Raw genomic sequence first — 27,542 nt, 5'->3', positions numbered from 1 at the left:
GACAGCAAGTGGCAAACAGAAAAAAAAAAAAAGAAGAAAAAAGGGGAGAAGAAATAACTTCAGTTACTCTAAGTTTGATTAAAAAATTCTTTTCTATAAAGAAAGAATGATCTTTTGCCACTACCCTCTTGTTCAACTTCAGACAGATAACTTAGAGCTTTACCATTTGCATTTTCTAGGTGTGAAATGCTGTAAGGGGTAGAGGGGGGACTTCCAAGCCTCTGCTTGTCCTGTTCCACAGAGTGGTTTTTCCCACTAGCCTATACTGCCTGGGGGCTGTGCCCATGAAAATCCATGCAAGAGGGAATGGGAAATGAAGAAAGTGTACTGATGGTAGCATCTGCTACCCCACATACTTGGGTGTTCAACTTCTCACTTTCACCACTGCAAGTCATGAGTGACAATATATTGGGCACCTCCCTCCACCAGCCACACTGAGCGGGTGTGAAGGGCTTGGACAACAGTCCCCATCATACAGCCATCACTTACTGGGTTAATGTGTCCAGGCAGGGTGAAGACAACTGTTCTGGAGTGATGTCTCACTGGGGTGAGGGTCCCTGAGGTGCAACTCACAGCTGTGAATTCCAAGAGGCCCAAGCACAACCCCTGATGTTGTAGCCACTCCATACCCCCAGCAAGCTGCCTGAGTACAGGAGAGAGAAGGTCAGGAGGACACTTTTGTGTGGCAAGGCAGAGAGCTGCAATTAAAACCACAGATGGAGTAGTGTCTCCTGGAAGTTTCAGATGGTGCCACTGTCAGAAATTTTGAAGGGTATGTAGTGTGAGGCACAGTGTTTGAGGAAGTCCAAAAAACAAGCATGGGTGATGAGCTCAGGTATCTAAAAGTTTAGATGACCTTTTCATTCCTGAACTATTTTAATATAGCCAGACTTTGGTAAAGAAGGTAAAGAAAGATAATTAAAACCTCAGAATTTCAACTTAGATGATAATAATATGGTTCAAACATGCCATAGGCATGGATTCTTGACACTATTCAGGATGCCAGAACAGTGTTAGTGCAGCACAATGAAATATGTCGGCATGTGGTAATTTTAAGACCCAGAAGTATCTCCTCTTAAACAATCTGAAATGTAAATGTGAAGCCTGTTTTCCCTCCTTGCTCTGTGTTTTCTTGACAGCCACTGCCAGAATCCAACCAGTAACTTGTCACCTCAAAAATATATTGATGCATTTGCAATGGCTGAGGTGCTAATCCTGACCCTCACGTGTATGCACGTGCCTGCCTTACACAGTCTTCACGACAAACTCTGGTTTCTTAGACTAAGTCAGTCCTACCAACAGCCAGGATGGGAGGCCAAAGACTTCCTAAGGACAAGATCCCTGGCATCATGCAGAAGGGTTCTTATAGTATGCAGTGCAATGGCAAGAAAACAACCCAGTTGGCTTGACCATAACCAAACACAGATGATTTAAACTAGAACCTTTCCTAATCCAGTTCAGCTGCATGGCAAGGACAAGACCCTGATTTTCACTGCATAACTAAGCTGTCTCATTTAAAGTTCGGGCTACACATAGCTCAGAGTGCTTTCAGGATCTTCTCCAGCACTGAACAGGGGCTACAGATTGTTTCCTATACTCTTTTCCAAAGAAATGAAAATAAAAATCCGTTTTGCGTGGAAATGGGATGCAATTCACACATTATTAGGATTTAGCAGTTCTTGCTCTTTTAAAAATTACTGTGAAAATAATAGCTTTTGAACTGACATTTGAAGAAATAAAAGGGACATTTTTTCTTTCTTTCCATTTTTAGCTACTGAACATAGCATATTAAACCTACTCTTACCTACTCTTCTGGAATCTCCTTGCTCCTCCCTACACTCTCCATTCTCTCTTGTTTTACTATTGTCTTCAAAATTTGGAAATACCACTCTAGTCTCTTTCCCTAAAAGTAAGAAAAAAAAAAAAAAGCTTTAGGATTTAACAAAATTTCTTAATTTTTAAATTAAAGTCCCTTACCAACATAGCAAAACATTCTGGAAACAAAAATCCTAACCAATGTGGATGAAAAAAATGTTTAAAAATGGACTGGGTAATTGTTTTGTTTTGTTTTATTTAATACTGTCTTCACTAACTAAATGTCTATAGGGGCTGTCTGCTGCAGACTCCATCACGGTGTAGTAAATCACCTCATAGAGGTCACTTCACCTGGGTGTGGTCTGTGAACTGCCTCAGTAAAGTATTTCAGCCTCATTCCATCACAGGCTTCAAGCTATATGAGAGAAAGTTATATGTAGAGAAATACGTGGAGAAACTAGTGGCTATTACTATTGTAGGACTTCCAGCCTTTCCTCACTGCGTGTCATGAGCAAGAAACCGCTCTTCTGCAACCTCTATCGTTCCTGTTCCACAAAGAGTCAACAGAGCTGATCCATGTTTCCTCAGCAAACTGAACTGCAGAGGTGCACAGCCCTGCTGCATGTTTCATTGGGACCAGGAATGCTGCAGCACTCACTAGAACATACCCTGCTTATCCCTTTCCGGCAACAAGCACTGCAGTTAATTGGAGAGAGGATAAACAAAGGGGAAGTACAGTATCCAGCTCTGTATCTCGTAACTGAGATACTCACATCCATTTTTATATATGACTGTGTGGAATGTGCTTAAATATGTGCTTAAATGTCTTCCTGAGTGGATGTCATACGGAAGGAAAGAGGGGATGGCCCAAAGTGATGCATATTGCACGCAGCTTTGGAAACATGTAATGTGACTACAGGTTGTGGAATGAATAGGCTGCCCATTACAGCTCCAATAAGCACTGGGGTATAACCCTTGTCTTTGCTGGATATAGCCTGTAGCAGAATTCTTCCCCTGGGCAAGGCTTAACAGCAAAACATGAGAAGGGTATTGAAGGGATTTAATTGCATAGCTATCAAGCCTTAGTAGCAGTTGCCCATATATGTTCTCAAGACCACATGTGGGAGTAGAGATGTCTGGATCCTGTGTGATGGGATATTTCAAAACCAGCTGTAGTAATACAAGTAGCAATGCATGGACCTTTACATGGTGAAGGGAAACAAAAAAAGAGACTAAACAAGCTGAAAGGGACCAAACACGCTGAGAGGGCAGCTGCTATTCAATTACTTAAAGCTGGAAGACTGAAAAGAGTATCCCAGTTTCTAGCCACAATTGTTGCATTTCCCTTAGCTGTGAGCCCCCCAATACCCACTTACTAAGACTGCCTCACTTGGGATATGGCAATAAAACTTTGCCTTTTGGCCACAGTGACTACTGGAATTATATAATGTTTTGTGAGTTTTTATATGACAAATGATGTCTTTCACGGAGGCAAAGCTAAGCAAGAAGTCACTTTGACATGCTGTCACATGGCATGCACCAGTAACGAAAATGGGACCAGGAGGTGAAAACACTTGACAAAGTAGCTGCCTTGAAAAACAGCCTGCAGCAAGTAGCACGTCCTGGAAGTGGAGGTGAAGGCTGTCTGAGAGAGAAGACAGGGATGTAGAAAACTAAAATTCCAGGCTAGGTGGCCCTTCAAAGGGCAAGCACACGGGAAACAGGGTGACTTCCAGATCGCTTTCCTTCAAGATAGGGGAGTTTCTCTGTCTTAGCACCAAGAGGTTATTACATCAAAGTTATACGCTGCAAAATGCACTTCTGCTCCTCACGGCAGGGCAGCCCCACGATGTCATGGTCAGCCCCCACCCAGCTCTGCATCTGGCGTGGCGGCTGCCCTGGCTCGGAGACGCCCCTCCGCTGGGGCAGCCCCGTGCTCACCCGTGCAGCGGCACCCCATGGGACAGGGCTGGGAGAGAGTGGGGGGCTTCGCTGCTGTCTATGAGAAAAGGAAGCAAACAGACGATCATACAAGTAAAAATAAAAGTGTAAGGAGCTTGCAGGCAGAACCGAAGCCAGGCTTGAAATCGCGGGTACCCTTGTGATACCGGCTCAGGTGTCCCCTTACTTCCTCACCTGCCTCCTTCTCCTCTATTTGTAACAGTGGGTTCTTCGGAGAGTCTGTACACACAGCTTTGTCACTTTAATGTCTGATGTCAATACATGCAGTGCATGCGGGGCATGTGGACACCTTACCCCTCCCTCCCTCCCCATCCAGATGCTCTATGTCGCTTCTCTTAAGGGCTGCCCTGCAGCAGCAGCCTTTTGCAGCATGCCATGTTACCACTGCACTCACAAGTGTCTGTGCGGTTCCCCCAGCATCCGCGCTCTCCCTCCTCCTGGCAGCCCTGTCCTTTCCCTTATCCAAACCTGCTTCAGCTGGGGCTGCAGCCACCGCCTGCCTGCCCGCCTGCCGCAGCTCCCGCTCCCTGCGCCATGTGCCACCGTCCTTCCCTGCGCGCTGTGCTGCTCGCTAAGGACATGCTGTGGCACAGCTGTCTGCCTCCTCTGCTGCAGTCAGGCAGGTTGGTATTACCGTGCACGCTGCTGATGTCGAGCTCCTGTCGTGACCCAGCACCACATAGGAGGAGCAAATGAGCTGAGACGTCAACGCAAAAAATTATAGCCATGCGAGCTATCCCTCTGCTCAGCTGCTTGGAGAGTGCCTACATGGTTTGTGTGACAGCACCAGCACACAGAAGCAGCACTGAAATGCAGTTAGCAAGACAGCTGGGAGACAGGCAGCCAGGCAGGCACTGGTCCAGTGACTAAAATGATCGTACCGTGAGCCAGCCTGCAGTGCCTCCAAAAGTCGCTGATTGCTACACAGGAGCTCAGCTTTCCTTGCAATTACTCCAGTTTCCCCCCTGTGACTGCAGTCCGTTTTGATTTTGTTTGCCTTTTTGTTTCTCCCTCCCACCCACCGGTCTCCCTCTCTCCTCCCGTGTCCTTCTCTCCAGGATGGCGGAAGCAGAGTTGCACAAGGAAAGGCTCCAAGCCATAGCAGTAAGTCAGTTTCCTTTTACTTGCTCTTTTGTCCATAGCCGTGGGTTGTTGGAGGGAAGGGGGGATTCCAGCATAGTGGCTGGGAAGCGCCCGGAGTGCCTGGCTTTTGCGAAGTTGTGTGTGGAATTCCCTGTTCGGGAAATGAGTGGTTAAAATCTGCTTTGCGGGATTTGGCGGAGAAAGAGGGCTCTGAGGAAGAGCGTTGAGCTGACACGTGCAGAAAGAAAAATGTGAATGTACAGTGGCATGCTTAAAAGATTGATGATAGAGAAGAAAAGGAATAAATGGGGAGGAGGGGAGATTGCAGGAGAAAATCAGTACTCTGCTGAATATATATTTTTTCACAGTTGGAGGTTTTGCTTAGCTGATGAAAAAGTCAAGCAAAATGATCTGCTGCAGGATGGCTTTTAGTGCAGAAAATAATTGTTATATTCCTAATTTTAAGACAATCGAACACAGGCACTGCATTATCAAAATTGTGTAATTGTTTGATCTACTAGTTAAACTGTCACCTCAGCTCCATAGCTTGGGCTGCTGAGCACATGATTTCAGACAAATTCCCTGCTGAGCTGCATCATGCCAGGGGTAAAATCTAGGCAGGATTGAGCCCGATTTTAGTTATAACTCTTGTTTTCACATTTAGTAGAGTAATTTGGCTTGAGCCATGAGCTCAGCTGGTGCAGACCTCAGAGAAACGTGGGTGGAGACACCTGGTGAGGAAGGGGCCTGGGTGTTGAGGATCCACCGTCATCCTGGCATACAGAAACTGCCAGCTCATCCTGTAGCATGTCACAGGCACCGTGTCAAAAGGCCTGTGTTTCTGTGGGCACTGCCAGCCGGACAGCCCCATACAGCCTGCCCTTGTTCAAGTAACACCCAGCTCTTCTTCCCCATGGCTGAGACATTGATGCAGCTGTGCCAGTCCCAGACAGATGGCACAGTCCGTGCTGGGGACCACACACCTGGAGGTCTGAAGGGAAACAGAAGACAGCAGAGCCCGCATGGATTTTAAGTTTTCTTTCCCAGTTGCCCCAGTGATCAACAGATGCTACATTTTTCTGTAGCTGGCACAGGTTACAGATTTCTTTTGTAGTGTAACAGGAATGGCTGCCGCTGCTTCTGCTGCTGTTCCAAGGTATTTTTCTGAAGTCCACTATTCTGATGATAGGTCCATGGACATTTAAAATAACCAGATTTAAAAGAAGTAGATATGGGATTTTTCTCTCTAAAATATTAACTGTAAAAGAGCAAATGGTACCATTTGATATGGGGAGGGAAGAAGCTGTAACCATTTAATTTTCAGGCAGTAGAAAGCAGATGCATATTTTTAAGCTGGTTCTCAGTTTTCTATCAACATAGGCATTGCCATATCTCAAGTGGAAACACCAGGAATGTTCCCCCAGAGGCAAACCTCACCGCTGCCTGTAATTTGGGACTCCTTTATGGCAAAACTGTACTGCAGAGCTGCTCCGTGCTTTGCTGCAGTGCATAGCTCTGAAACATTTCTGTCTCCACATTAAAAAAACAAAAGCTTTATATTATTGTTGTTTCTTTTGACTGCTATATAATAAAACACCAGACAGCACTCATTTCCTCATGATGTCCTGGAATCTGTCATCAAAGTAGATCAGGTGCTCTGGTTCTTAGTGCCCTGCATTTCACACCAGTGAGGCCATTATGGATTTAATATTATCACCTGGTGTATTGCAGCTTTTACAGCAGGTTTGTGCTGGCATAGTAGAAGGCCTTGAGAGTCTGAACCTTCAGTTTCTATACATATTTCCTTTTTGGTTTCTATTTCTGTTAATAAATAAAATGTAGTAAGCAATGTTTGCAGTTAATTGGATTGAAAGAATTTTACTTCAGCATCAAAAATATTCAGCCTTATTTTAAGTGTTATGCGGGTCCATGAACCAACTTGTTTGCTTACCACCCTGCAGAGCAACAGGTTTTCCATATAATCTTGTTAGGTGACTTTTCTCCTATGCTTGGGCTGCTGCAAATGTTTGTCAGAATGCAGAGAAGTTAAGCATAAGTTTTGCTCCATCAGACTGAGTGACATTACACAAGTTAGGCTTTTCCCTCCTGCCACTGGCTGGCTAAAATAAGGTCAGTTCTCAAGCGTTGTTGTATGGCCTTTCCCAGAAGAAGAAAGAACTGGCATTTCAGTTCAGCTTGGTGTTTCATCTGTTTGAACACACTGCAGTATCCCTTTGAGATGAGCAGAAGCTTACTCCAGCATTCTGCAATCACGCTGGCTGAATGCTAGACTTACAGAAATAAATCCACTTACCACTGGGTTCTCTACACACTGTTCTCTGTACATTCGCTTCTATAATCACCATGGTAAATGAGTTTGCTGGGAAATGTGCAGAGTAAATTTTAAGTGTGTATCACTGAATATTTAAAGAAAACAAATCCAAAAATAGAAATATGAACTTTAACACCAGAAAGCTGACTGGTTTTGAAGTATTTGATTTTATACTTTGTTACCTTGACTTATCACAGTTTTAATATATGCCTCTCTGGAACAGAGGCAAGTGTCATGGGAAGAGGAAAAGAAGGAGTCTACTGTTAGGACATTAATCTAAACCTCAGCGAATGGGAGTTAGCCACTTGTTTTGTCTGCAGCAAGTACTTAGCCTCTCTGTGCATTCATGTTCTATCTGTAAACTGTGAATAATTGACTTTGCCCTTGTCTTAGGGAGCTGTTAGGGGTGCATGCAAGATTGAGCTGTACTTGGATGCCATGGTTTACCAGGGCAAGAAATATCTAAATAAGTCTTTGAAAAATGGAATTTGTGATTCAAAGACCAGAGAAGCTTCAAATGTGTATGTTTTAGTGCCATTGAAATGCTTAAGCTGTGATTTTCAGATCTTTGCGACGTGCCTAAAACTCACTCACTGACTATGGCAAGACTCAGAGCACTGTGCAAATCTGGTTTGAGAAGCAGGAAGATGTGAGAGAACTGCTAAAAAGTGGAACCTAGTTCTCTCTGCTTCGGGGGAAGACATAAACTTTGTGTCGTGGAGAGGTTCTATGATGACTAGGAGCGTTTAGTTTTCTGATCCTTACTTGAGCAGAGGTCACATCACATCTTCCAACTTGGATGTGTGCTATGGATACTGGTAAATTTTTCTGCCATGACACACTGCTCTTAGCATCTGTCTGAGCCTGAATCACCACAGCATCCATCTGCTGTTCTACCAGCAAGGGAGCTGAGTGGTCCCCACTCTTAATACTGTAGGGAGATGCCTTCAGGAAGCATACAAGACGTTAAAAGAAGAGGTCTGAAGCAATCTTCTCTCTGAGCTTGTTCCTGTATAGAGCACTTTAGTGTTTGCGTCTGCTTGTTTCCTGAAGGTGATTGGTGGGTAAAATTCTGTGTGAAAAAGGAAGCATTTTTGTGGCTTTAAAAAATATGCTGGCTGCAAGTTGCTCAGAAGTTGGGAATGTACATAGTCCCAGACTCAGTGGCCTGGGGACAGGTGAGCTGACTTAATTTTTCCTATTTTGGATAAATAACATGTGTGACCCCAAAATTTGTTATTTGGCCCCTTATCTCTTAGTGTAGAGAGCCCCACAAGATAGTGATCTAAACATAGACAAGCATTTACAAAACCTAAGTATTTTCTGTCCCCTTTCTAGCAATCACAAAGCTGGGAAGTAGGGTGTTGAGTACCAATTGGTGCATTTGGGATATGAATGCACATATGATGCAATGAACTTGTGTTACCCATGCCTCAAGTGGATTAAATGCAATCATTGAGGGGTAGCACTGAGGAGAAATTGTCAACTAAAGCAACAACCAGCACAGGAGTTGGAGGAGGTTTCCAGGTTCAAGAGATGTCCAGCCTACAGATTCAAGTGGGGAACTACTATACTGATTCCTCAGGAGATAAAAACAACAGCCATGATGGTCCCTTACTTAAAAATGCCCAGCTCAGAGAACCAGTAGCTCAATTATAGTATCACTGACACTCAATTAGCCTCACCAAAGATACCTCCTGTCAAGCAAGGCCATTCTTGCTTTTTCTATATTGAGCTGAATCTAACATTACTTAGATGTCCTGAGGGGGTTGACCTACTACAGCAGGACAGTGGGGGTTGAAAATAGCCCCCTCCTGTATCAGTGCGGTCTGCCTTACATGGATTAAGGACTGGCTTTCTGACAGGTCTTAAAAAGTTGCTGTTTGTGAGGGAGACTGCTGTTCCTTGAGAGCAAAGGCGCAAGAGAACTTACAGGAAGCAGCTTTTCAAGATTTGAAGGCATTCCCTAGTTGTAATTTGATACAAATGAACATTGCTGGTGTGCAGGTAACATAAGGAGTGGTGGAGGAGCTGGATATACTACATCAAGAGAGCAAGATTGATTATTTGGTAAACTGGATCTTCCATTTAAAGAAGTACTTCACACCTATATACAGCAGGCATTAAAAGAGGGCAGTATGGGTTTGTGCATCCAGATTTAAGGTAGTATGGGGCTGGCACCAGGGCTCTGCAGTCTGAGCAGTGCTGCCTTTCACATGGAACGAGAGCTAGCGTGGGAGGTAGTACAACAGGGGCAAGGAGGGGGATACTTGTCCTGCACAGGAGATGAGTTTCACACCAGTTAAAACTATGCCAGATGAGATTTGGAAGTCCTCCCAAACAGGAGCTAGGTCCATTCATGTTTACATATAGCACTGCACTAATTTCTCAATAGGTGTTTGAGAATACTAATACAATTAGAATAGTAATAAAATATTTTGGAAAGACAGTACTGGTATAGTTTCAGTATCACAGTTGCTGGCAAGCTAATCATTCTGTATTTCTGCATTGGACACTCAACAACTGCAGTGAAGATAACTTGATGTCCATAGATTTCAGAAAATTTATTGACAGAAAAGCCAGCATCCCTTCTGCCTCTTCCCATCCTCCCCTTCCCTCCCAATAGCTATTACTCCACACAATGAAAACCCATGACTAGTACATACCCAGGGTCATTTTACTGTAACACTGCTCCACAATTTTTATGAGTCCTTCCAGAGATCACTGTCATGAAAATTAGAAACTTGTGTTGAGGATCACCTCAAAAGATGTGGCAAATTCATTTAATCAACAGTTTGCTTTTGCTGTGATAGCTTAATACACTAGTTTCCAATGCCTTCATTTAGGAAGTAATGCTTTTGTCCTCAAAGTTAAGCATGGGATCAAATCCCATGTTGTCTGAATCCAGTTGTCTTCAGACCTAAAGACTGCAGGGAAAAATAAAAATGCAGCAAGATTTGGTAGAAGTAAGCCAGCTGTGACTTTTCTGCTTGGAAAATAGGTGAGTGAGAAGAATCTGCAGAAGGTGTAAGTGTTGTGGAGAGAGAGGATAAGTAAATACTACTTAGATGCTTTGGCACAAGGATCAGTAGGTATCTAAGGAAGGTAACAGTTGTGGACAAAACAAACCCAAAAAAATGTTCTCCTTGTAATGAGTTGTTAAGCTGTAGAGCCCCATTCTCCAGGATGTGGTGGATGCTGAAGAGTGCACTTGGGCTTGAGAACAAACCAGGTATGCTCATGGAAGTGGAATCCATAAAGGACTTTCTCATTAGAAGCAATTTTTGAGTTGCAAATTACTAGAGGCTGGCAGAGAAGATTTTTATCTGTTTACCATGCTCCTGGTTCAACTTTAGGCACTGTGAAGCATGGGTTAGATGTGCTGATGAAGTGCAGCCATCCTATGTACTCAAACACATTCCTGGAGCAACCAAATCTTGAAGTTTTGACACTAGAGAAAGCCCCTTTTGCAATACCCATTTGAATTCAAACTCATTCAGTATTGCTACATAGTTTAATCCAATTTTCCCGTTCCCATTTTCCCCCTCATTGTCTTATTTGCTCTTATCATATTTATCATATCATATTTATCATAGCTTACTTATCATATTTATGGCCCTGATTAATCACAGCCATTCCTCTGCCATCTCATTCCTCAGTGGTCCCAACATCCAATTACCTGAAACAGAAAAAAAATCCTCCTGTAGCTGTAGCTCTTCTCCTTTTACATTCTGAGCTAAAAGACTTGGGGACTAGTGAGACCTTACCATAATTCCAGAGTACTCTGGTGAGGAAGACCTGGCAGAGTTGAGTCTGCATCCTGCTGCAAATATTTCCAGGGATGGGTTCAGCAGGAGCAAACTAGGGGGTTAGCACACACTAAATCTAAATTAGATCTGTATCGTGAGCATGACACGAATCTGTGAGATCCCTGTGAACCTCAGTGCAAATCAGCCAGAGGAGAGAAATTATGTTCGCATTGCTGTAAAGGATGAAGAGAGGTTTCCCTGCACACGGATCTGCAACCCTACCCTGGACTGCAGCAATACCATGAGTCAGCTTCATGGCAGGCCTCACACAGAGAAATACATGCAAGCACAGTTCTATCTTGCCTTTACTTTTGTAGTATATAAAGCACTGGGAGTTCATGCACAGCATATGAAATGTTACAGCCTTTGCCTATTCTAAGCCAAAAGTCAAGCAAAAATGCCTAAAGTATCTGGAAACTAAAATTACCTTCTCAAGTTTTATCTGTATTTTTGCTTTAGGAATGTTTAGATGACAGCAAGAGAAGCAGAATTATGACGAAAAAATATTTGTGTCAAAGTATCAGTGAAAACTAGGTAGAAGACTAGAGAAACCAGAAACCAACTTGCTCTGAGAAATTTCTAGACAGTTTCCAGACTTACCCAAACTCAACTGTTTAAATTTAGAATTGTTTCCACAGCACATTCCTACCCCTTAACACATCACCAACATCTCTTGAGCACAGGCAAGAAAGCTGAGATACTGGATTTTGTTTTGTGCCTTTCAAATTATATTTTGAAAAAGAAGTTGAAAATAGGTGAAAAGGTTTTGTGATTTTGTTGTTGTTGTTAAGTCTCTGGTTAAATAAAATAGTTGTGAAAGATCTACATTTTTGGATACTACTGAACAGCTCTAGCCTGGAGTGTAACTTCAAGGACAGATTTCCTGTACTGTGGTATTAGTGGGGTAGCTGTTAGTCTGAAGCCAGACTGTGGGATTTACATGCCATTCTTAAAGTAATGGATAGCTGGGTAGCTAGGATGAAGGTGGGTAGGCCTAGAAGGGATGGCACAGAGACACTCAGCCTCTCCTTGAGCAGTCCTGCTCTTTCAGGAATCACTCCTTGTATCCAACTCCTTACATGCTTTACAAACGTTGTTTTATTCTTGCACAGAATGAAGTGTATCCTTCTTGCAAAGGACAGTCACCAGCAAGAGGGTTCATCTGCCAAGTGTATTTGGGAGAGTATTGGACTATGCATCTCTAGTAAATTATTAATTACTACCTTGCCTTCTCTCAAAGGGCACATGAGCGTGTGCTGAAGGCACTGGTTGGACTGAGGATGCCTTTCAGAAGCAGGGCTTGGAACCAAAGGGATGCTACACCTGCCTCTGTCCCTAATTTCCTAGAGCAGAAAAGAATTTTCTGTTGCAAATTCTGATCACGGAAAGCCATGTGGTTGCAAGGGTTAACATCACCAAACAAGTGGGGTGGCAGTGAAATAGGTATGGCTTTTTGGCAATCGCACACCAGACCTGTGTAGTTCTTGACACACAGATGCTTTTTGTTACTTAGCTGACTTCCAGAGAGGTTAGATGCTGGAGGCGTGTAAAGCTTTCTTCCTCTTCGCCAGTAAAAACAAATGCTCTCTGTGCACAAAAAAAAGGCCAGCAACCAATGCAGTTTGGAGTGCTCTTTTTGGAAGGAGACAGACCTGCCCTCATCTATGAGTTGCTGCCCCTTCCAGACACACAGAGCTCAGGTTGTTGATTTAGGCAGTACTCAGACTGTTTTAATTTGAGCTGCCAGGATAATTTATCAGGATCCACAGACAACAATCAGCAGGGTGGGGCTCAGCCCCTCTGCAGTTCCTAATAATAGCAGTCCCTGGCAATCAGCTGGAGGTTTGGGACGGCAGAGATGTGTTCCGATATTTCCAAAAAATTACATACCTTGAAAGAAAGCCTTCATTTTACCAGCAGAGAACCAAATAAAAGGCACTTTCCAGCTTTTTGGGGCTATGTCATTGACAGCTTCTCTGCTTCAGCCATGTTCCTTTGCCATGCAGAGTTGCAAGCAGCACTGCAGTAGAGGGAAGTAACCTGGTCAACTAATGGCTGAAGAGACCCTTTTAAGAGGCTGACTGTTGCAGACAGAAATTGGAAGCCAGGTTGCTGTGTAATTTATTGCTGGAGGAGGGAGAGCTGAGCAACCCGTGGGGCTGGCTGCAGTCGCACAGCTGCAGTCTCGTTACGGCACAGCAGCAGCAGGAGAGAGCGCAGGGCTGAGATGGCTCAGAGTGGGTGTGAGTGCCTGGCCATTAATTAACCAGCTGGGTGCCACTGTGGGATGACCGGCCTGTCCCGGAGGGAAAGGGTATACAAGCACGTACACACCCCCTCCCTGTTAACCTCTCGTGGAACACCTCTGCTCTTCGCCACGTGCCAGGTCCTTGGAAAAGATCCTGCTGACAACCATGGGTTTTTAAGGATCCCTAGTCTTCCAACTGTTTCCCATTTGGAGCATAAAGCAAGCATTTGGCATCCAAGGTGTCACTAAATTTACGATAACTGCAGCACAGGGGACTGGATTGTCTCATGTGCTGGCATTGGTACAAAACTGCTGTCTTGAATGTGTTGGCCAGTTCCGGCAGCTCTGTGCAGATAGTGTTTGAGAGTTAATCCCTTATCTCTTTTGAATCCTTAAGTACATTGACATAAAAAGTAAGGCTCAGTTGTTAGTCATGTATTTTTTCTTAATAAAAACAAGCATATGCAAGCACTTGCTGCATGTTAGTGAAATAGGCTCCAGCAGAAGTCTGATTCAGCATTAAAAGCTGCATCTTTAAGACTGCTCCTTGTGGTAGGGATACCTGCTGTATTAGGAATGTGCATAAACTCATCCCAGCATCACCGAGATCTTACCAAATTGTTCTGGTTAAGGAAGTAACTTCTAACCAGATAGGAAAAAAAATCTATAGTTTTTAAAAAATAAAATAAAGAGCAGCCTAAATGTAACACTTTTAAGAACTGTGTCCCTGAATCAGTAAAACACTGGGAAGTACTGGTTGTTTGTAGTCAATTTACAGTTGTCATTGCTGAAGTTTCAAAATGTACAAGATTTAGACTAAAATAAGATATAAAGTATAGTGTATAGACTGTATAGGATGTCTGAAACTCATCTGTGAAGTAAAGACCTGTTCACACTTTTCATGCTTTAGCTTTAGATTATCAGATTGCCAACTTCCTGGGTGCCTGAGGAAAAATAATAGAATTGAAGTGGTTTATGAGTATTCTTTTCCTTATCATGTGTGGCATTGCTTATGATGCTGATCCCAGATTTTGGTGAAACTGATGACACCGACCTCCTCCTCTGTGAATTTTTCAGTAATTCACAGTATTGCAGGAGAGTTGTTCCAGAATCAATAGAGCTTACAATGTAGGCAACTCTTTACATTTTTTTTCCCTGGGCTTTTAATATGATGTAATAATTCATAATTCTGAAGACAGGAGTTGTTCTAAAGATCTTTTCACTTCTGAATGGAGCAGACGGAAAATCCTGCTGAACTGAAGAAACCTAGTAGGAGTTGACTTTTACAACTCTGCCGCAAATCTCAGAGGATTTCAGAGGTGAATTTCCCTCTGGATTTGGCCCCTGTATCTCAAGACTACACTGTCTGCAAACTCACTGCCCATGAAAGCAGCCCTGAAACACAGATCTAAGGAAAAAAACACTGGTATTTTGGTGGTCCAAGTATCTACAGCTACAGTTTCTGCTACATTTTGGTCTGTTACATTTTAGGGCAAGCCTCCATCCTGGCTTAAACATACAGGAAAACAAAAATAGTCTTTGGTCTCTGTTAGTTTGAAAACACATGCTCATTGGTAAAATAAATCCAATTTACATTGAAGTGGATAATATTAACCACGTGACTGTGGGCAAGTCATAGGTGACTGGTGGAAAGGTGGTGAAGTGGTTATATACTGTTACTATCTGTATGGATTGGAGAGTGGTTTGACCAAGCTCATCTGTATGCCACTGAAGTGATAAAGAGAGTTTAAAATGATACTGGCATATTACCTTTTTCACATGATGTCTTCAAAACAAGGATTCTTACCACCTAGTACTTAACAACTGCTGACTAACATTTCTGAAGAAAGAGTGATAGTGGATAATGCTGTGAACAGTATTCAGCAGCCTCATCTATCATGGAAAAGGCATTGTGTGTATATATATGTGTATATACATACAAATACACACATGAAATGTTGGTATATATATTCTGGAATGCTGTTTGTTAGGCATGTGGAATGGTGTTTTGGTCAGACCCATGCTGGGTGTTAGTCTCCAAGAAATCCATGGGCAGAAGGGAGAAGAGTCCAAGAGAGTCAGGAATGATCCGAAGTGGAAGAAAATTACTGCTGAGGCAAGACAGAATTGTCTGGCCTGGTGAAGAAAATACCGAGGTTTAGCTGATCTTTCTTAAGGGTAGAAAAACCTTCTGCATTCCTTTGAGAGTGGATCACCAGTATTTTTGCTTATTCTCAGATGTTTCTCAGTCAACCGATGATTACTATTCTGAGTATAAAGGGTTCCTCTGCAGCCAGTCAGTTTCCTTGCAATGCCAAGCATAGTCCTTCCCTGAGATTTGGCAGCATACAAACAGTATGGATGCTTGCAGACCCAGAAGAGCAATTTAACCCAACTGCAGTGGCAGAAATCTGAAGCTGGGTTGGTTTACTTCGCATTTTGAATAGGCTAAGTGTGTGAGTAGTCAGGCGCTGGAATTCAGCTATGTTGGGTAACCTGATCATGTTTGAGAACATAAGATTACCTTTCTTCCTGTAGGAGAACCACCAGTCCCTATTCTCTTCTGCAGCAGGACCGTATTCTGCTTCCAATCAAGTTTATAGGAATTCTGCTGCTATTTTCTGTGGTGAGCAGGAACAGACCCATAGTATCCCCATAAGTATTCACACAATTTCTAACTCTATCATCACAAAAAATGCCAGGTCTGTGCCAATTCAGACGTGTAAATCAGACTTTCCAGGACGAAGTATAAGGATGAGGATGAATAGAGAAAATGAGATTCATTATTTGTCTAAACTTAAGAGTTGCATCCTTTGCCCTTTGTCAAATGCTCATATCAGCAGTACAGAGGCACAGTTAGAAAGTGCCTAAACTCACCTATTGAAAGTTCAGCTTTTTATGTAAAAAAAAATATACTGGATTTTAAATTCCTTATGTTCTTGTTCACCCACAGGAGAAAGGCAGTTTTGACAGCTTGGTTCTTATAATACCCACTGGTCTTGACTTCTTCCCTTTTAATGTTACCTAGAGTGCAGATATACCTTTGCTGGAATAAGCTTCCCATGCTTTAACTGTGCTTTGCAAGGAGCTGCTTTTTCAGTACAATCTTTTTCAACAGAAGTTTTTTCTCTTGGTAGAAATGTTACAAATGGGAGCAGGGGGCAGGGGGGTTTGGAATAAAGAAAAAAAATTACAGTAATGATAGTACTGTCTGTTTTTTCTGTTCAGGCAGAGGGGAGAGAAAAAATTTTAAAAGAGGAGATATTTTCAGCTTTAGTGAAACCATGTTTGTGGTTTCTTTGTTAATCCTGGAAGGTGTAAACTGTCGAGGCTCAGCAAGCTGAAATTTCCCTAAGGCTCTAGCCTAAAATCAAAGGGGATGAGAACCCTACCCTTCAGCTTGTGTAAGCAGAATGAAAGTATCAATACTCTGATTGAATTTTGTTGTTTTCCTTTTTATCCAACCCAAACTGTCTTTGAGTTGCCTTTGCAAAACAATGCAAAACTTTGCACTGAAACTTTGGAGCCAGTCCTTAGGACCTGTTCGGGGGCTTGAAAACAAATAGTGCATAATTTGTAGGGCAAATAAATTGTCAAAGGCTTCTAGACAGCTCAACTTCAGGCAAATTTCTTTGTGGCTACACCTTGACCTGTATGTGCAGAAAGCCTTTCAGCATGCATTAAGGTAAAGCAACAGGTTCTCAGATTGTAACATCTGTACAGGTTTATCTTTATTCCTGTGTTTTAAGACAGCTCGCATCATATTTAAGAAACTGATCAGAGAGAGCCTTCACTGCTGATGTGCAGTTAATATTGCACTCCATTTCAAACTTTGTCCTTTTTCAGCAGAATTTTTTATCTCAATAAAGCCCCACTTAAATAATGAACAATAAGCAGCTGGTTTGCTTGTGGATATACTGCTGAAGCATTACATGTTTCCAGATGCAATCCAGAATTGCAGGTATTGGGTCCTTAATAAAGGTGGCAAAGCTGGTGACAGCCTCTTACTGTGTTGTAACAGAAATTACCTCCTGAGTTGTACAGTGTTACAACTATTACATTGGGGTGTGACTTAAAAACCCCACTCCTTCTTTCCAGACCAGTTCTTCTCCCTTTAACAAACAAACTAAACAAAACAGTCTTTTGGCTATCTGAGAAATAGCAACAGTGGGTTTGGCTGGTCCCAGAGTTGAGCTTTTTTCTACTGTGAAGTGCATCACTTTCCAAAAAGTTACTGTGTAACTGGCATTCAGCTTTCAAATTTTATTGTCTTTCAGAAGTTAATGTAGAATATCTCCTCTACAAAATATTGGAAATATTTTCCTTGGTTAAAAGACATTAAAAAAAAAATTACGATCATTTGGAACATATCTAAGTCGTACACTGAAGTACCTACATCTGTACAAAGATGCACATCTGGCTTTTAGGTCCGCTAGGTATCCAAAACATGTCCTCATTGTAACAAATCAGATTACTGGAAGGGATGTACAACAGCTATCAAAGGTAATGGAAACAAGCTGGTGTTGGGGGAAGATGAAACAGGAAAGCCTTATAAATATGATTGCCTGACAAAAGACTTTGGGAATATGAAAACTACAGGCGACATCGAAATGAAAGCCACTTTTGAAATACCAAATCTTAGTTACTGAACAACTGGAAAACAATGGTATGGCCACTGAAGATAATCCCCTCTTGATTGAACAATACCCTCTGCTTGCAGGCAGGTCCAAGGGTCAGAGCAGACCCTACTAGCTCAGCAGAAGGGGTCCAAAGAGTAGTTTTTAGAAGTTAAGATGTAACACTCTATGGTAATATAAGAACTCTTATAGGCTGTATGTAAATGCTATAGAATTTGTATCTTGTATTAGATTGGTTAGTGACAATTAGAATATTCAGTACAGAAGATGATTTATTGTATTGTAACCAGGACTTCAGACACTCTTACTTTCTCTTACACACTCTTACTACTTCTTCTTCACTCTCATTCCTCTCGCTCTCCCTCTCTCTTTACTTACCCGCTTACTCTCTTGCTCTCCTGGGCCTGCTCAGAGCTGAGTCTGGCAGCTCTAAGCAGTGCCCCTGTACCCACACCCTTTGCAATAAACCGCATGTTCCAAGATCTGACTTCAGAGATCTCTCGTCTCCGTCCGTCCCGACCGTCCGACCCCCCAGAGCTCCCACAGTCGGCAACTTGCTCCAAGATCAGCAGCTGAGGGAAGCAGAGAGCAGTTAGGGTGAGCACAGCTGCCTCTGCACTGTACTGGGGTGTATGAGCTCCCCATCTGACTCAAAAATACATGCCAAAGAGCCTTACTCAGTAAACTCAGCATGAAGTCTAAACTTTTGTTTCAGAAAGGAGGCAATACAGTTGTTTATTATTCTCTTTAGTGTCCTTATTCAGACATCTTTTTCCAACCGACCACCATCACAAACTTGAGTTGTTACTTTATTTTTTTTTTCTGTTGTTCTGACAAGGACTAGCTATTTATCCACTTTTTCCCTGATATATGAGTAAGAGCAATATTGTCAAAAGTATCCAGTAACTCTTGACACTCAGCCTGAGACTTTTCAAAGCCTGCTTTTTCAGAAGATAAGTTGTTGTGTAATCCTTAAATACCTCTTGTATTAATCTGAAAGACATTGTGAAACTTTAGTGCATCTGACTTCTGCATCTGCTGGAAATCCAAAGCAAATCTTCATTGTGACAGTTTTACAAGTGGCAAATTGAACAACAGCACACAGTTTGTGATAGGAAGAACTTGCACCTACTTACCCTTTTAATATTGATTGCATCCTTGGTCTTCATGCTTTTAAATCAATATTTATTTGTTTCAGTTTCTCCTTTAAAACACAGATAAAAGGAAGGACAGAAACAAAATCTACTCGGTAGTAAGGAATACAAGGCATGCCATTGGAGGCAACAAAAAGAAACCCATGGAAAAAAACCCATCAAAACCCCATCTCTAACAGTTTTTGTTTGTCACTGAGTTACAGTTTTTTTATACCACCTGATCTTGTGGCCCTGTTCTTCCCTACAAAATGTGGATTGTGATACTGTGGCACAGAAGCAGTGTGAAAGCCATCTACATCAAGTCTAAATGGTGCTTTGAAGATGGAATTTGAGGCACAAGTGCTTCCCAGAGCTTTATTATTCTGTCTCCAGCAGTTGATGAAGCTTGATGCTATAAAGGAGGCAAAGAAAACCCCATTAAACACCTCCTGAATAGTTTCAGAGTATTTTTTTTTCTGTTTTGGCAGTGGGGAAGATGAGTCTCTATTGTCCATTACTGGCATTAGAGCAGAGCCAGCTGAGGTCTACACCCTGTTGTGCCAGCAAAACAGTGAACATGTGCCTAGTGTTGGCCTCCAAAAGAGCACAGAGTAAGGAAGATGAGAAATGAGCACAAAAAGGTGAAATTATTTACCCAAAATATTCAGGAAGCTGAACCTTCTTTTTACTCACCCAGTGGCAGGCTCCACACTGAACCCCACTGTCCATGTCCTCATTAATTGCTGTGGTCAAAGGTTCCCATCCTAGACTGAAACACACACTCCACTGATCTGCTTCTGTTTTGGATGCTGAGAGATTGTATGTGGGCACAGGGGTCTTGTCCTACCTCTCTTCTCTGCAGGATGCTCTGATCCTTTAGTGCCCAAGATCTCCACCACCTCCACAGGCCATGCCAGCAAGGCCTTCAGCAGAGCATCTTCTGTAGAGCTTTCATGCATTTTGGTTAGCTGGCATTAATAGACTGTCTTCCTACATGTGCCGAAGTGCTGCTCCTCAGCCATCGTGTATATTCTGTGACTGCAGCGTGTGTTATCAATTAACCCATCAGTTTTCTTCCTTACTACCATCGTGCATGCGAGCAGCCATACCAATAACACACTTTCAGAGATCCTTCAGAGGTGTCTGAGGACCAGAATTTGCATTAAACATCTGCCTGGTGACTCCAGTACAGAGACACCTGGTGCCCGAAGAAACCTCATTCCAGCCTGCTGATGTGCCTTTCTTCTCTCTTGTTCATGTTCATGATCAGTATAATTATTTGCCTAGTCTAATTTAGTGGGCATAGCAGCAGGTTTTGTTAGTATCTTTGCAATAAGGGAAGGAGTTAAGAAGCTGGTAAGTTGTCACATAAAATACGTACTACAGCATTGGCCATGACCTGCACATGTGTTGGAGCAGTCCCAAGCACAAGTACAGGCTGGACAGAGGGTGGATTGAGAGCAGCCTCTGAGAGAAGGACTTGGAACTGCTGGTGGATCAGAGGCTGGACATGATCTGTCAATGGGCACTCAGACACCAGAAAGCCAAATGTGTCCTGGGCTGCATACAAAACAGCGTGGCCAGCAGGGCGAGGGAGGGGATTCTGCCCCTCTGCTCTGCCCTGGTGAGACCCATCTGGAGTGTTCTGTCCAGCCCTGGGGCCCCCAACACAAGAAAGACATGAAATTGTTGGATTGAGTCCAGAGGAGGTCATGAAGAGAATTGGGAGACTGAAGCACCTCTCCCATGAAGACAGGTTGAGAGAATTGGGAGTGTTCAGCCTGGAAAAGAGAAGGATCCAGGGAGACTTTGTAGCACCTTCCAGTAACTCAAGGGGGAAGAGAGCTGGGGAGAGGGTTTTTACCAAGGCATGTAGTAATAGGACAACAATGGCTTTAAAGTGTAGCTTTAAAATGAAAGAGGGTGAGTTTAGATTAGATATAAGGAATAAACCCACACAGGTTACCCCAAGAAGGGTGGATGCGCCATTCCTGAAGTGTTCAAGGTCAAGCTGGATGGCACTTTGAGCAATCTGGTGAAGTAAAAGGTGCCTTGCACTTGGCAGAGGTGTTGGAGCTAGATCATCAGTAAGGTCCCTTCCAACCCAAACCATTTCTACGATTCTCTGAATACCATGTTTCTTTATTTCTAGGGAAGCAAAACAAGATCATCCCCTCAGTGTAGCAGGACCTAGGAAACTTGCTTTACATCTCTGCAGCAACAGTACCTATGGATATAGCTTGATTTCTCTCCCTTTCTATTTTAGTTCACAGACATATTCAAAGGTACTGCCCCATGGCAAGTAATAACCCTCAGAAAGAAAAAAAACATTTAGGCTGTGAGTAAAGAATGACTTCAGGAAGGAGAAGCATAGGCAGAAATATTTTCAGCTGCATAGAACTGTTCTGTCCAAGTCATTACAAATGACATGACTGTGGCTTATATTTTAAAAAATCTTAGCAGTAGAATGGATCATTTTTGCCTCTGACTTTCAAGCTGTGATCTTGGACAGGTGGTGGGAAATTTTGAGGGTTTTAAGGCTGTTAAGATTTGGAGAGGAAAACCAAAAAGGTGAAAGTGTTGGTGCTAGTTTCCTAGCAATCCTCATGGCAGGAAGAGAGCATTTTCGAGCACCAGCAGTTATCAGGACTGTCAGCCAGCCAGCTGCTCAACAAGGATGGATTCTCACGACAAGCAGTGGTAAAAGAATCATATTTTATTAGTATGTATGTCTTCTCTGAATGCCAATTGTTAGGCACAAGACAGCAGGAAAGATCATTATGGCAGACTTTGACTTGGCAAAAGTTGCATCAGAAAAGAAGATTCTTTTTCTATACCTTTTTCTGTTACAGAGAATTTCTTATAAATGGGAGAGAGAAGTATTATTGCCACTTCCACTGAATACTCCATGTGGGCCAAGACATGCTGTTAACAGTTTGTTTAGAAAAGTATTTCTAAACTTTCTCCCTTTTCAATGAATCCATACTGATTTAGTCTTTCTCCTCTATTTGATTTATCATTACCAAGCACCAGAGATTTAACTGTTTGCAGATGTGACTGAATTTGTGTTTGTTTCATTATCAGACTGACTTCGTCAGACTTTTTTTCTGCTTTTCTTCTTTACTTCTGACATTGTCATGTCTTTGAACTAAGCACGGTAGCAGTCCCATGGTGTGCACTAGAATGGCAACTGGCCGTAATGGAGACAAGCAAAGTCATCTTTTGCAAGTATTGCTTCATGCTTCAAGCCTATCAAAGCTTGCCATATTTGGATGGCAGTCAGGACCCATCTTGATGCAGCACAAAAAAAAAAACCACCCACTAGCAATGTACAGTGGCTAAAAGATACCTTGAGATGGAAAAATCCATTGTTTAGCACCATATCTTCTTTAAGGGTTTTCTCCTTCCGCTTAACAAGAAAACGGAAGAGTTTGTATAGCTCCTGTTTCATCCTCTGTATGGGTGTACTTGCACATTTTCAATATCCCTACTGTTTGCCATGTTTCTTTTTTTCCCCCATGGTCAACTTGGATTGAAGTTTGTCTGCAGAATGCGAACTCTTGACCAGATTTGCAGAAGAATTCAGCAATCAGCATACAATAGGAAAGAGTTTCAATTTAAAATGCACCCTTGAAAATACAGACTCTCTTGTGCCCCCACTCCCTTCCATGTCTGTATGGGATGGGTTATATTTTCATAATATATCTCTAAATGTAGTGAACATGTCTACATAAACTCCTGGTGGGTGGATCCCATCTGTTTCCACACTATAAGAAAATGTTTTAGAAACCTAAAGGAAAAGAAAGTTATAAATGTACCCATCCTTACACCCTATCCCAGCTTCTCATTTTCTTGTCCTCTTTGATGTCGGTCTATGCAAATGCCAAGACTGAAATTCAGCTCTTTTCCCAATTTTTTCTTTAACTCAAAACTTAACTTTCTTGTTTCTCTTACCAGAGTTTGGAACTCTTTCTCTCAGTTTTCCTTTGGAAAAGGGTGAATAAGACACATTGGTCTTGTACTTACTTGCCATTGACCTTTTTTACCCTCTGTAACTCAGTCTCTTCAAACTACTCTGTTTCTGAAGAATCAACTACGAGATACAAGAACCATCCATAACAATTACCAGATAAATCTTTCTCATCTCACACTTTAGAGGAAATTATTCCAAAAGGAAATTCTTTGCAAGCTTACTATTACAAGTACTGCTTAAAGTTATAGCAAAAAGAGAGGGGAGGGAAAGCATTGTAGGAACTACTGTTTTCTCCACCTTTAGATTGTAAACTGATGTAGAAGGACTTGTAAAAATGCTACGGACATTTGAAAAAGAAAATCATGTATATCCGAGCAAGAGTTAAGATTTAATTTGCATTCAGTCACTTCCTTGGCAACTCTATTGCTTTAAACTTATCATCCTTGTTTCCTGATGACAGTGTGTTACTGACATCAGCTCAAGCTGATGGCAAAGATATTACCAATTTAGAAAATAAAGTGTCATCTCACGGAAATTATCTGCCTTTGACACTGTGATGCACACCAATGTGCCCAGCTGGAGCTGTGGAGTCATAACATTACCACTACTTAGCAGAACAAAAAGGATCACAGTGCAGTAAAAGAGAGATGTACATTCTTACTGGTTTGCATGGAAGAATATGGTTATATGTTGGTTCCATAATGAAGTGGAGACATGGCTTGTAAAATACAGATAATAAAAAAACCCATTGCAATATTTCATATACTTGTTCAATTGTTTTCCACAGTTCAATCATACTTCCACCTCTTCCCTGTATTCATAAGGACTCCTAAATTCCTTTTTTAAATATGAAAGCTAAGATTCCAGTGTAGTCATGTAGCTGTACAGCTAAGGTTTTAAGAAAGATAGGAAATATTGTGAAACTTGTTACAAAACCACAAGAGTTGGCAAAACAGAGCTAGCCATAACATTTTTGATATTCCTCCTTTGCATAGGCCAGAGTGACGTTTAAGACTTTTACTAGCAGATCTGCAGAGGATGTGATCTGCTTTTAGCAAGGAGAAGTTTAGTTAAGTATCAGAAACTTACCCTTTGAGACCTAAACTGAGAGCAGATACAAAGTTAAGATGGAAAGCCTGCACCTACAATTAACTAAAGACTGCTTTCATAGTGACCACACCTTAAAAAATTACTTTTGCAGGATAAAATACAATTGAATTGCAGCAATGATAGAGATTACATATGAGTAAAGATTGCTGTATGTTTTCAGATGGAAATCTGCTAGTTTATATAAATGAAGTTTTGGCTCCTCATCTGGGGCTTCTTGGTATAACTGTAGTGCAGATGGAAGTACCTATTACTCATAAGCTTCATGGTTGCTTTAGAGTAATTCAGAATTTCCAGATAAAAAATAAAAAATTTGTTTCTCTTGCACATCAACTAAGTGGTGACAATAAGTTTGATTATAAAAATTAGCAGTGCCCTGTTAAGCTAATACATCTGTGCTTTGCTCCCTGCTCCAATTTATCATCTCATATCAGGTTAAATGCACTTTTGTCTTTCAAAGTTTTTATTTAGCATAACAAAGTATGATCTTGCTCTCACTATGACTTGGAAAATAGCTGTTGTGGTGCCACATCTCGTGATACTCTTTACAGGGCTCTGCAGCAACGTAGAAATGATATGGAAGAACTGGAGAAATAATGGCTGCCTACAAAAGATCAGATAGCTTTATGTATCCACAGAGCTAACCCAGACTACAGACTGGCTGCTTTTCACATGTAATGAAGGAAGAATTTACTCTTTCCTAGTGTAACACACATGATTGTTCCCCAAAGCCACCTCAGCTCCTCTCTCATTAAAGTGTGATTTGAATATTGAGATAACTGGCACGGGAAAGGTTTTCCAAGTTTGCATCTGTGACAGTACAGCGTGACATCTGCTTATTCAGGAAGGGAGATGAAGGTACTTGGAATAAGCATAGCGTTTTCATATGTCCCGTAGAAGAATCACATCTTTCTAAAACCCGAACAAATTGTGGTCTAAATTCTTTTTGGGCTTGAAAGCCTTGTTTCATGGCATTTAAAGGGGCTCTAGGAAAGCACGGCATGGTGTCTGTAAGAAATTTTGGGTAACTGGGCAAGTCTGTTTTCTGGTGTTGAGAGTCCTCTGAGCATTACTATATGGCAGAATGGTGAAGTGGAAAGACTGACACAACTTCCAAGCATGCAGTGTTTTAAAGCTGTCCTGTAGAGTATGGTACCATCCACAATCTGCAGGATTTGACAGTAGCAGGGCACAGAGACAGGCAGAAATTGTGGCATTTTGATTTATCCAGGATAAACAGAAGGGAGATGCTATAGCAGAAATTCTCAGGTACGAATTTTACCTGAAGTGTCAATGGTCAGAGAGGCTAAGATTCGTTTGCTGGGCAACATATCACTCAAGTCAAAGAGGGAGGTGTCATCTAATACTTCAAGTGAGTATTGCTGTCCTCAGTGTTCCCTTTCCTGCCAGACCTGGGTAGCACCAGGTCAGTGACATCAAGATGGTAGGCACACCATGTTGGAAGGCAAGCTTCACAACATTTGGGGACCACTGGGCAGTGAGACCAACTCACCCTCGTGTATATGCATTCATATCCAGCCCCACAAAGGTCTCATGGGTCTCTGTTCCTACTGAAAATGGTGGGCACCAGCACTTAAGTTTCTGTGTGGAATGTAAAGCCTTGTTGCTTAAAAGCTAGACCATTCTTAAGAACTATCTGTCATGAATTGGGGTGACTGACTGCTTACCTGCCCTGAGAATACTCAAAGGACAGCCTAAAAATCCTCTAAGAGCACTTCCTTTGACTGACTACTAGTACAGACCCACGGTAGGCTGCTGCTTCAGTAAAAACAGCTCGTTGTGCCGAGTGCGAAAGGTTGACCACTGCAAACTGACTCTTGGCTGAGGGTTCCTGCCATCAGCAATCTCTTCCAGCCACCTGTTAACAAACAACAGTGGTTTTTGTAACCCCCATCCTAGCACTTCTGCAAGGACACGAAGAGTTTTGGCAAGATCTCTGTGCCAGGCACGGAGATCTTGGAAGGCCTGAGGAACCATCACAGGGGCAAGCAGTCGTGGCACACAAGGATGCAACAGGCAGTTCAGCAAATTTGACTGTTCAGGGTTGTTTCTTCTTGTGTCGAACCAGTTAAGTCACTGTCATCCACAGCTGGCTGACTGGGTTTTCAAAGCCATCATAAGAAAATATTAGTAATGCACAAATAGCCAAGTGATCTGTCAGAAAGCAGAGAAAGGAGATGTTTCTGTAGAGAAGAATGTATAGCAGACAAAATTTTCTAATTGGCTGGGGGAAAAAAATCAGTGCTTTCTGAGAATCCATGGAAAAATGAATAAATTATTTTTTGCAGCTCCTTTTATTTTCCTGTGCAGCTGCAGGAAAGGGCTGTGTAATTTACGTGTGTTCTTGAACTAAAATGTGTGGTCTGGTGACTAGACATAGTAAGAGGGCAAGAATTCCTCTCGCTCCCCAGGATTTCAAAAATTCTGGAGTGTCCTTTCAAAAATGAAGAAGAAAAACTTCATCCAAAAAGTAAAAGTTCATCATTCTTTTTAACCTGATGAAATATTTTACCATTAAAAATAATTTCTTTATTTCTCATTAATATTTGAGTAGACGGTGTTGATTAGATATGAAACATAAACATACCTTATGTAATAGCTTAAAAATTAAAATGTTAATTTTTAATTCCTACAGTGGCCCCCACTTGAGTTATACTGTATTCATTAATAGCTCTTCGTTGTCCATCTTACAAAATGGACACAAAGGTAATTGCCCTACAGTGCAAGAGCCATATGATGAAATGGAGAATTGGATTTGTGGGCTGCACGTCACCCACAAGCCATTTTGTTTTGCAGGACTGCTGTAGCAGGTGTCCCCTAAGGGTGACACAGACTCTAAAACAGACCTTAGAAGTAACTACATATAGTTATCTCACAGCTCAATGAGATCCATCAGGTCTGCTGAAGGTATCACTCATCATGACTCTGGCCAGCCATGAGCAATGATGGGTCAGAATGGCATAGAGACCCCACAATGAACAATGTTTCTTATGCTGGTGACATTGTAGGTCCAAAACTGTTTCTTTCCAATGCAATTTTGCTTTCCTGGTAGAAAGGAACCAGCAGTTGCTAAAAGAGCATGGCAGGCAGGCTAGAGAATACAACGTTCTATGAATCCCAGGCTCATAATGAATGTAAAAATTGCTTAATTTTTAATAGGATCAGACTGGAATGCTAATAGAGGAAAGCTCAATTATTTTAAGTCTGCATTATTCATTAAGAAATAGCAGACGTGCCATTTTATGGTACCCAAGGAACTGACGTATGAAAATATATTTAGAGGATCTCATCTCATTTTGGCTGGCCACAAGCTGTGTTGTGTATGCCCCAAGCCCCTCTACCTCTGGAGCTGCTGACACGCATGGTGTCAGACGATGATCTCCAGCTTGTTTCAAAAGGCTTCTGCAAGACACTAGGAGCAG

At 42.2% G+C, this 27,542-nt stretch overlaps 1 protein-coding gene across 4 annotated transcripts in view; it reads left to right on the top strand.

The window, feature by feature from the left end:
- The first annotated feature begins 4,434 nt into the window (after positions 1–4,434).
- The window catches only part of PALM2AKAP2 (PALM2 and AKAP2 fusion), a 266,024-nt gene continuing 242,916 nt past the window's right edge, over positions 4,435–27,542 (top strand). For 2 of the 4 annotated variants that reach the window (XM_042015314.1, XM_042015313.1), the window contains exon 1: positions 4,502–4,881. In XM_042015314.1, coding sequence (XP_041871248.1) covers positions 4,837–4,881 — 45 coding nt within the window. In that variant the 5' untranslated portion in view covers positions 4,502–4,836. Of the gene's footprint in view, positions 4,882–27,542 lie in introns of all 4 variants that reach the window. The other 2 variants (XM_042015308.1, XM_042015310.1) reach the window with 2 other exon arrangements.

This window comes from Corvus kubaryi, unplaced genomic scaffold (genome assembly GCF_017639235.1).
Source record: "Corvus kubaryi isolate FWS band 111438036 unplaced genomic scaffold, C.kubaryi_AGA036_p1.0 split3-37296, whole genome shotgun sequence".
In the NCBI taxonomy this organism is placed as follows: domain Eukaryota; kingdom Metazoa; phylum Chordata; class Aves; order Passeriformes; family Corvidae; genus Corvus; species Corvus kubaryi.
Note: the sequence above shows the minus strand (reverse complement) of the source record. Positions and strands in the feature narration are given on the sequence as shown.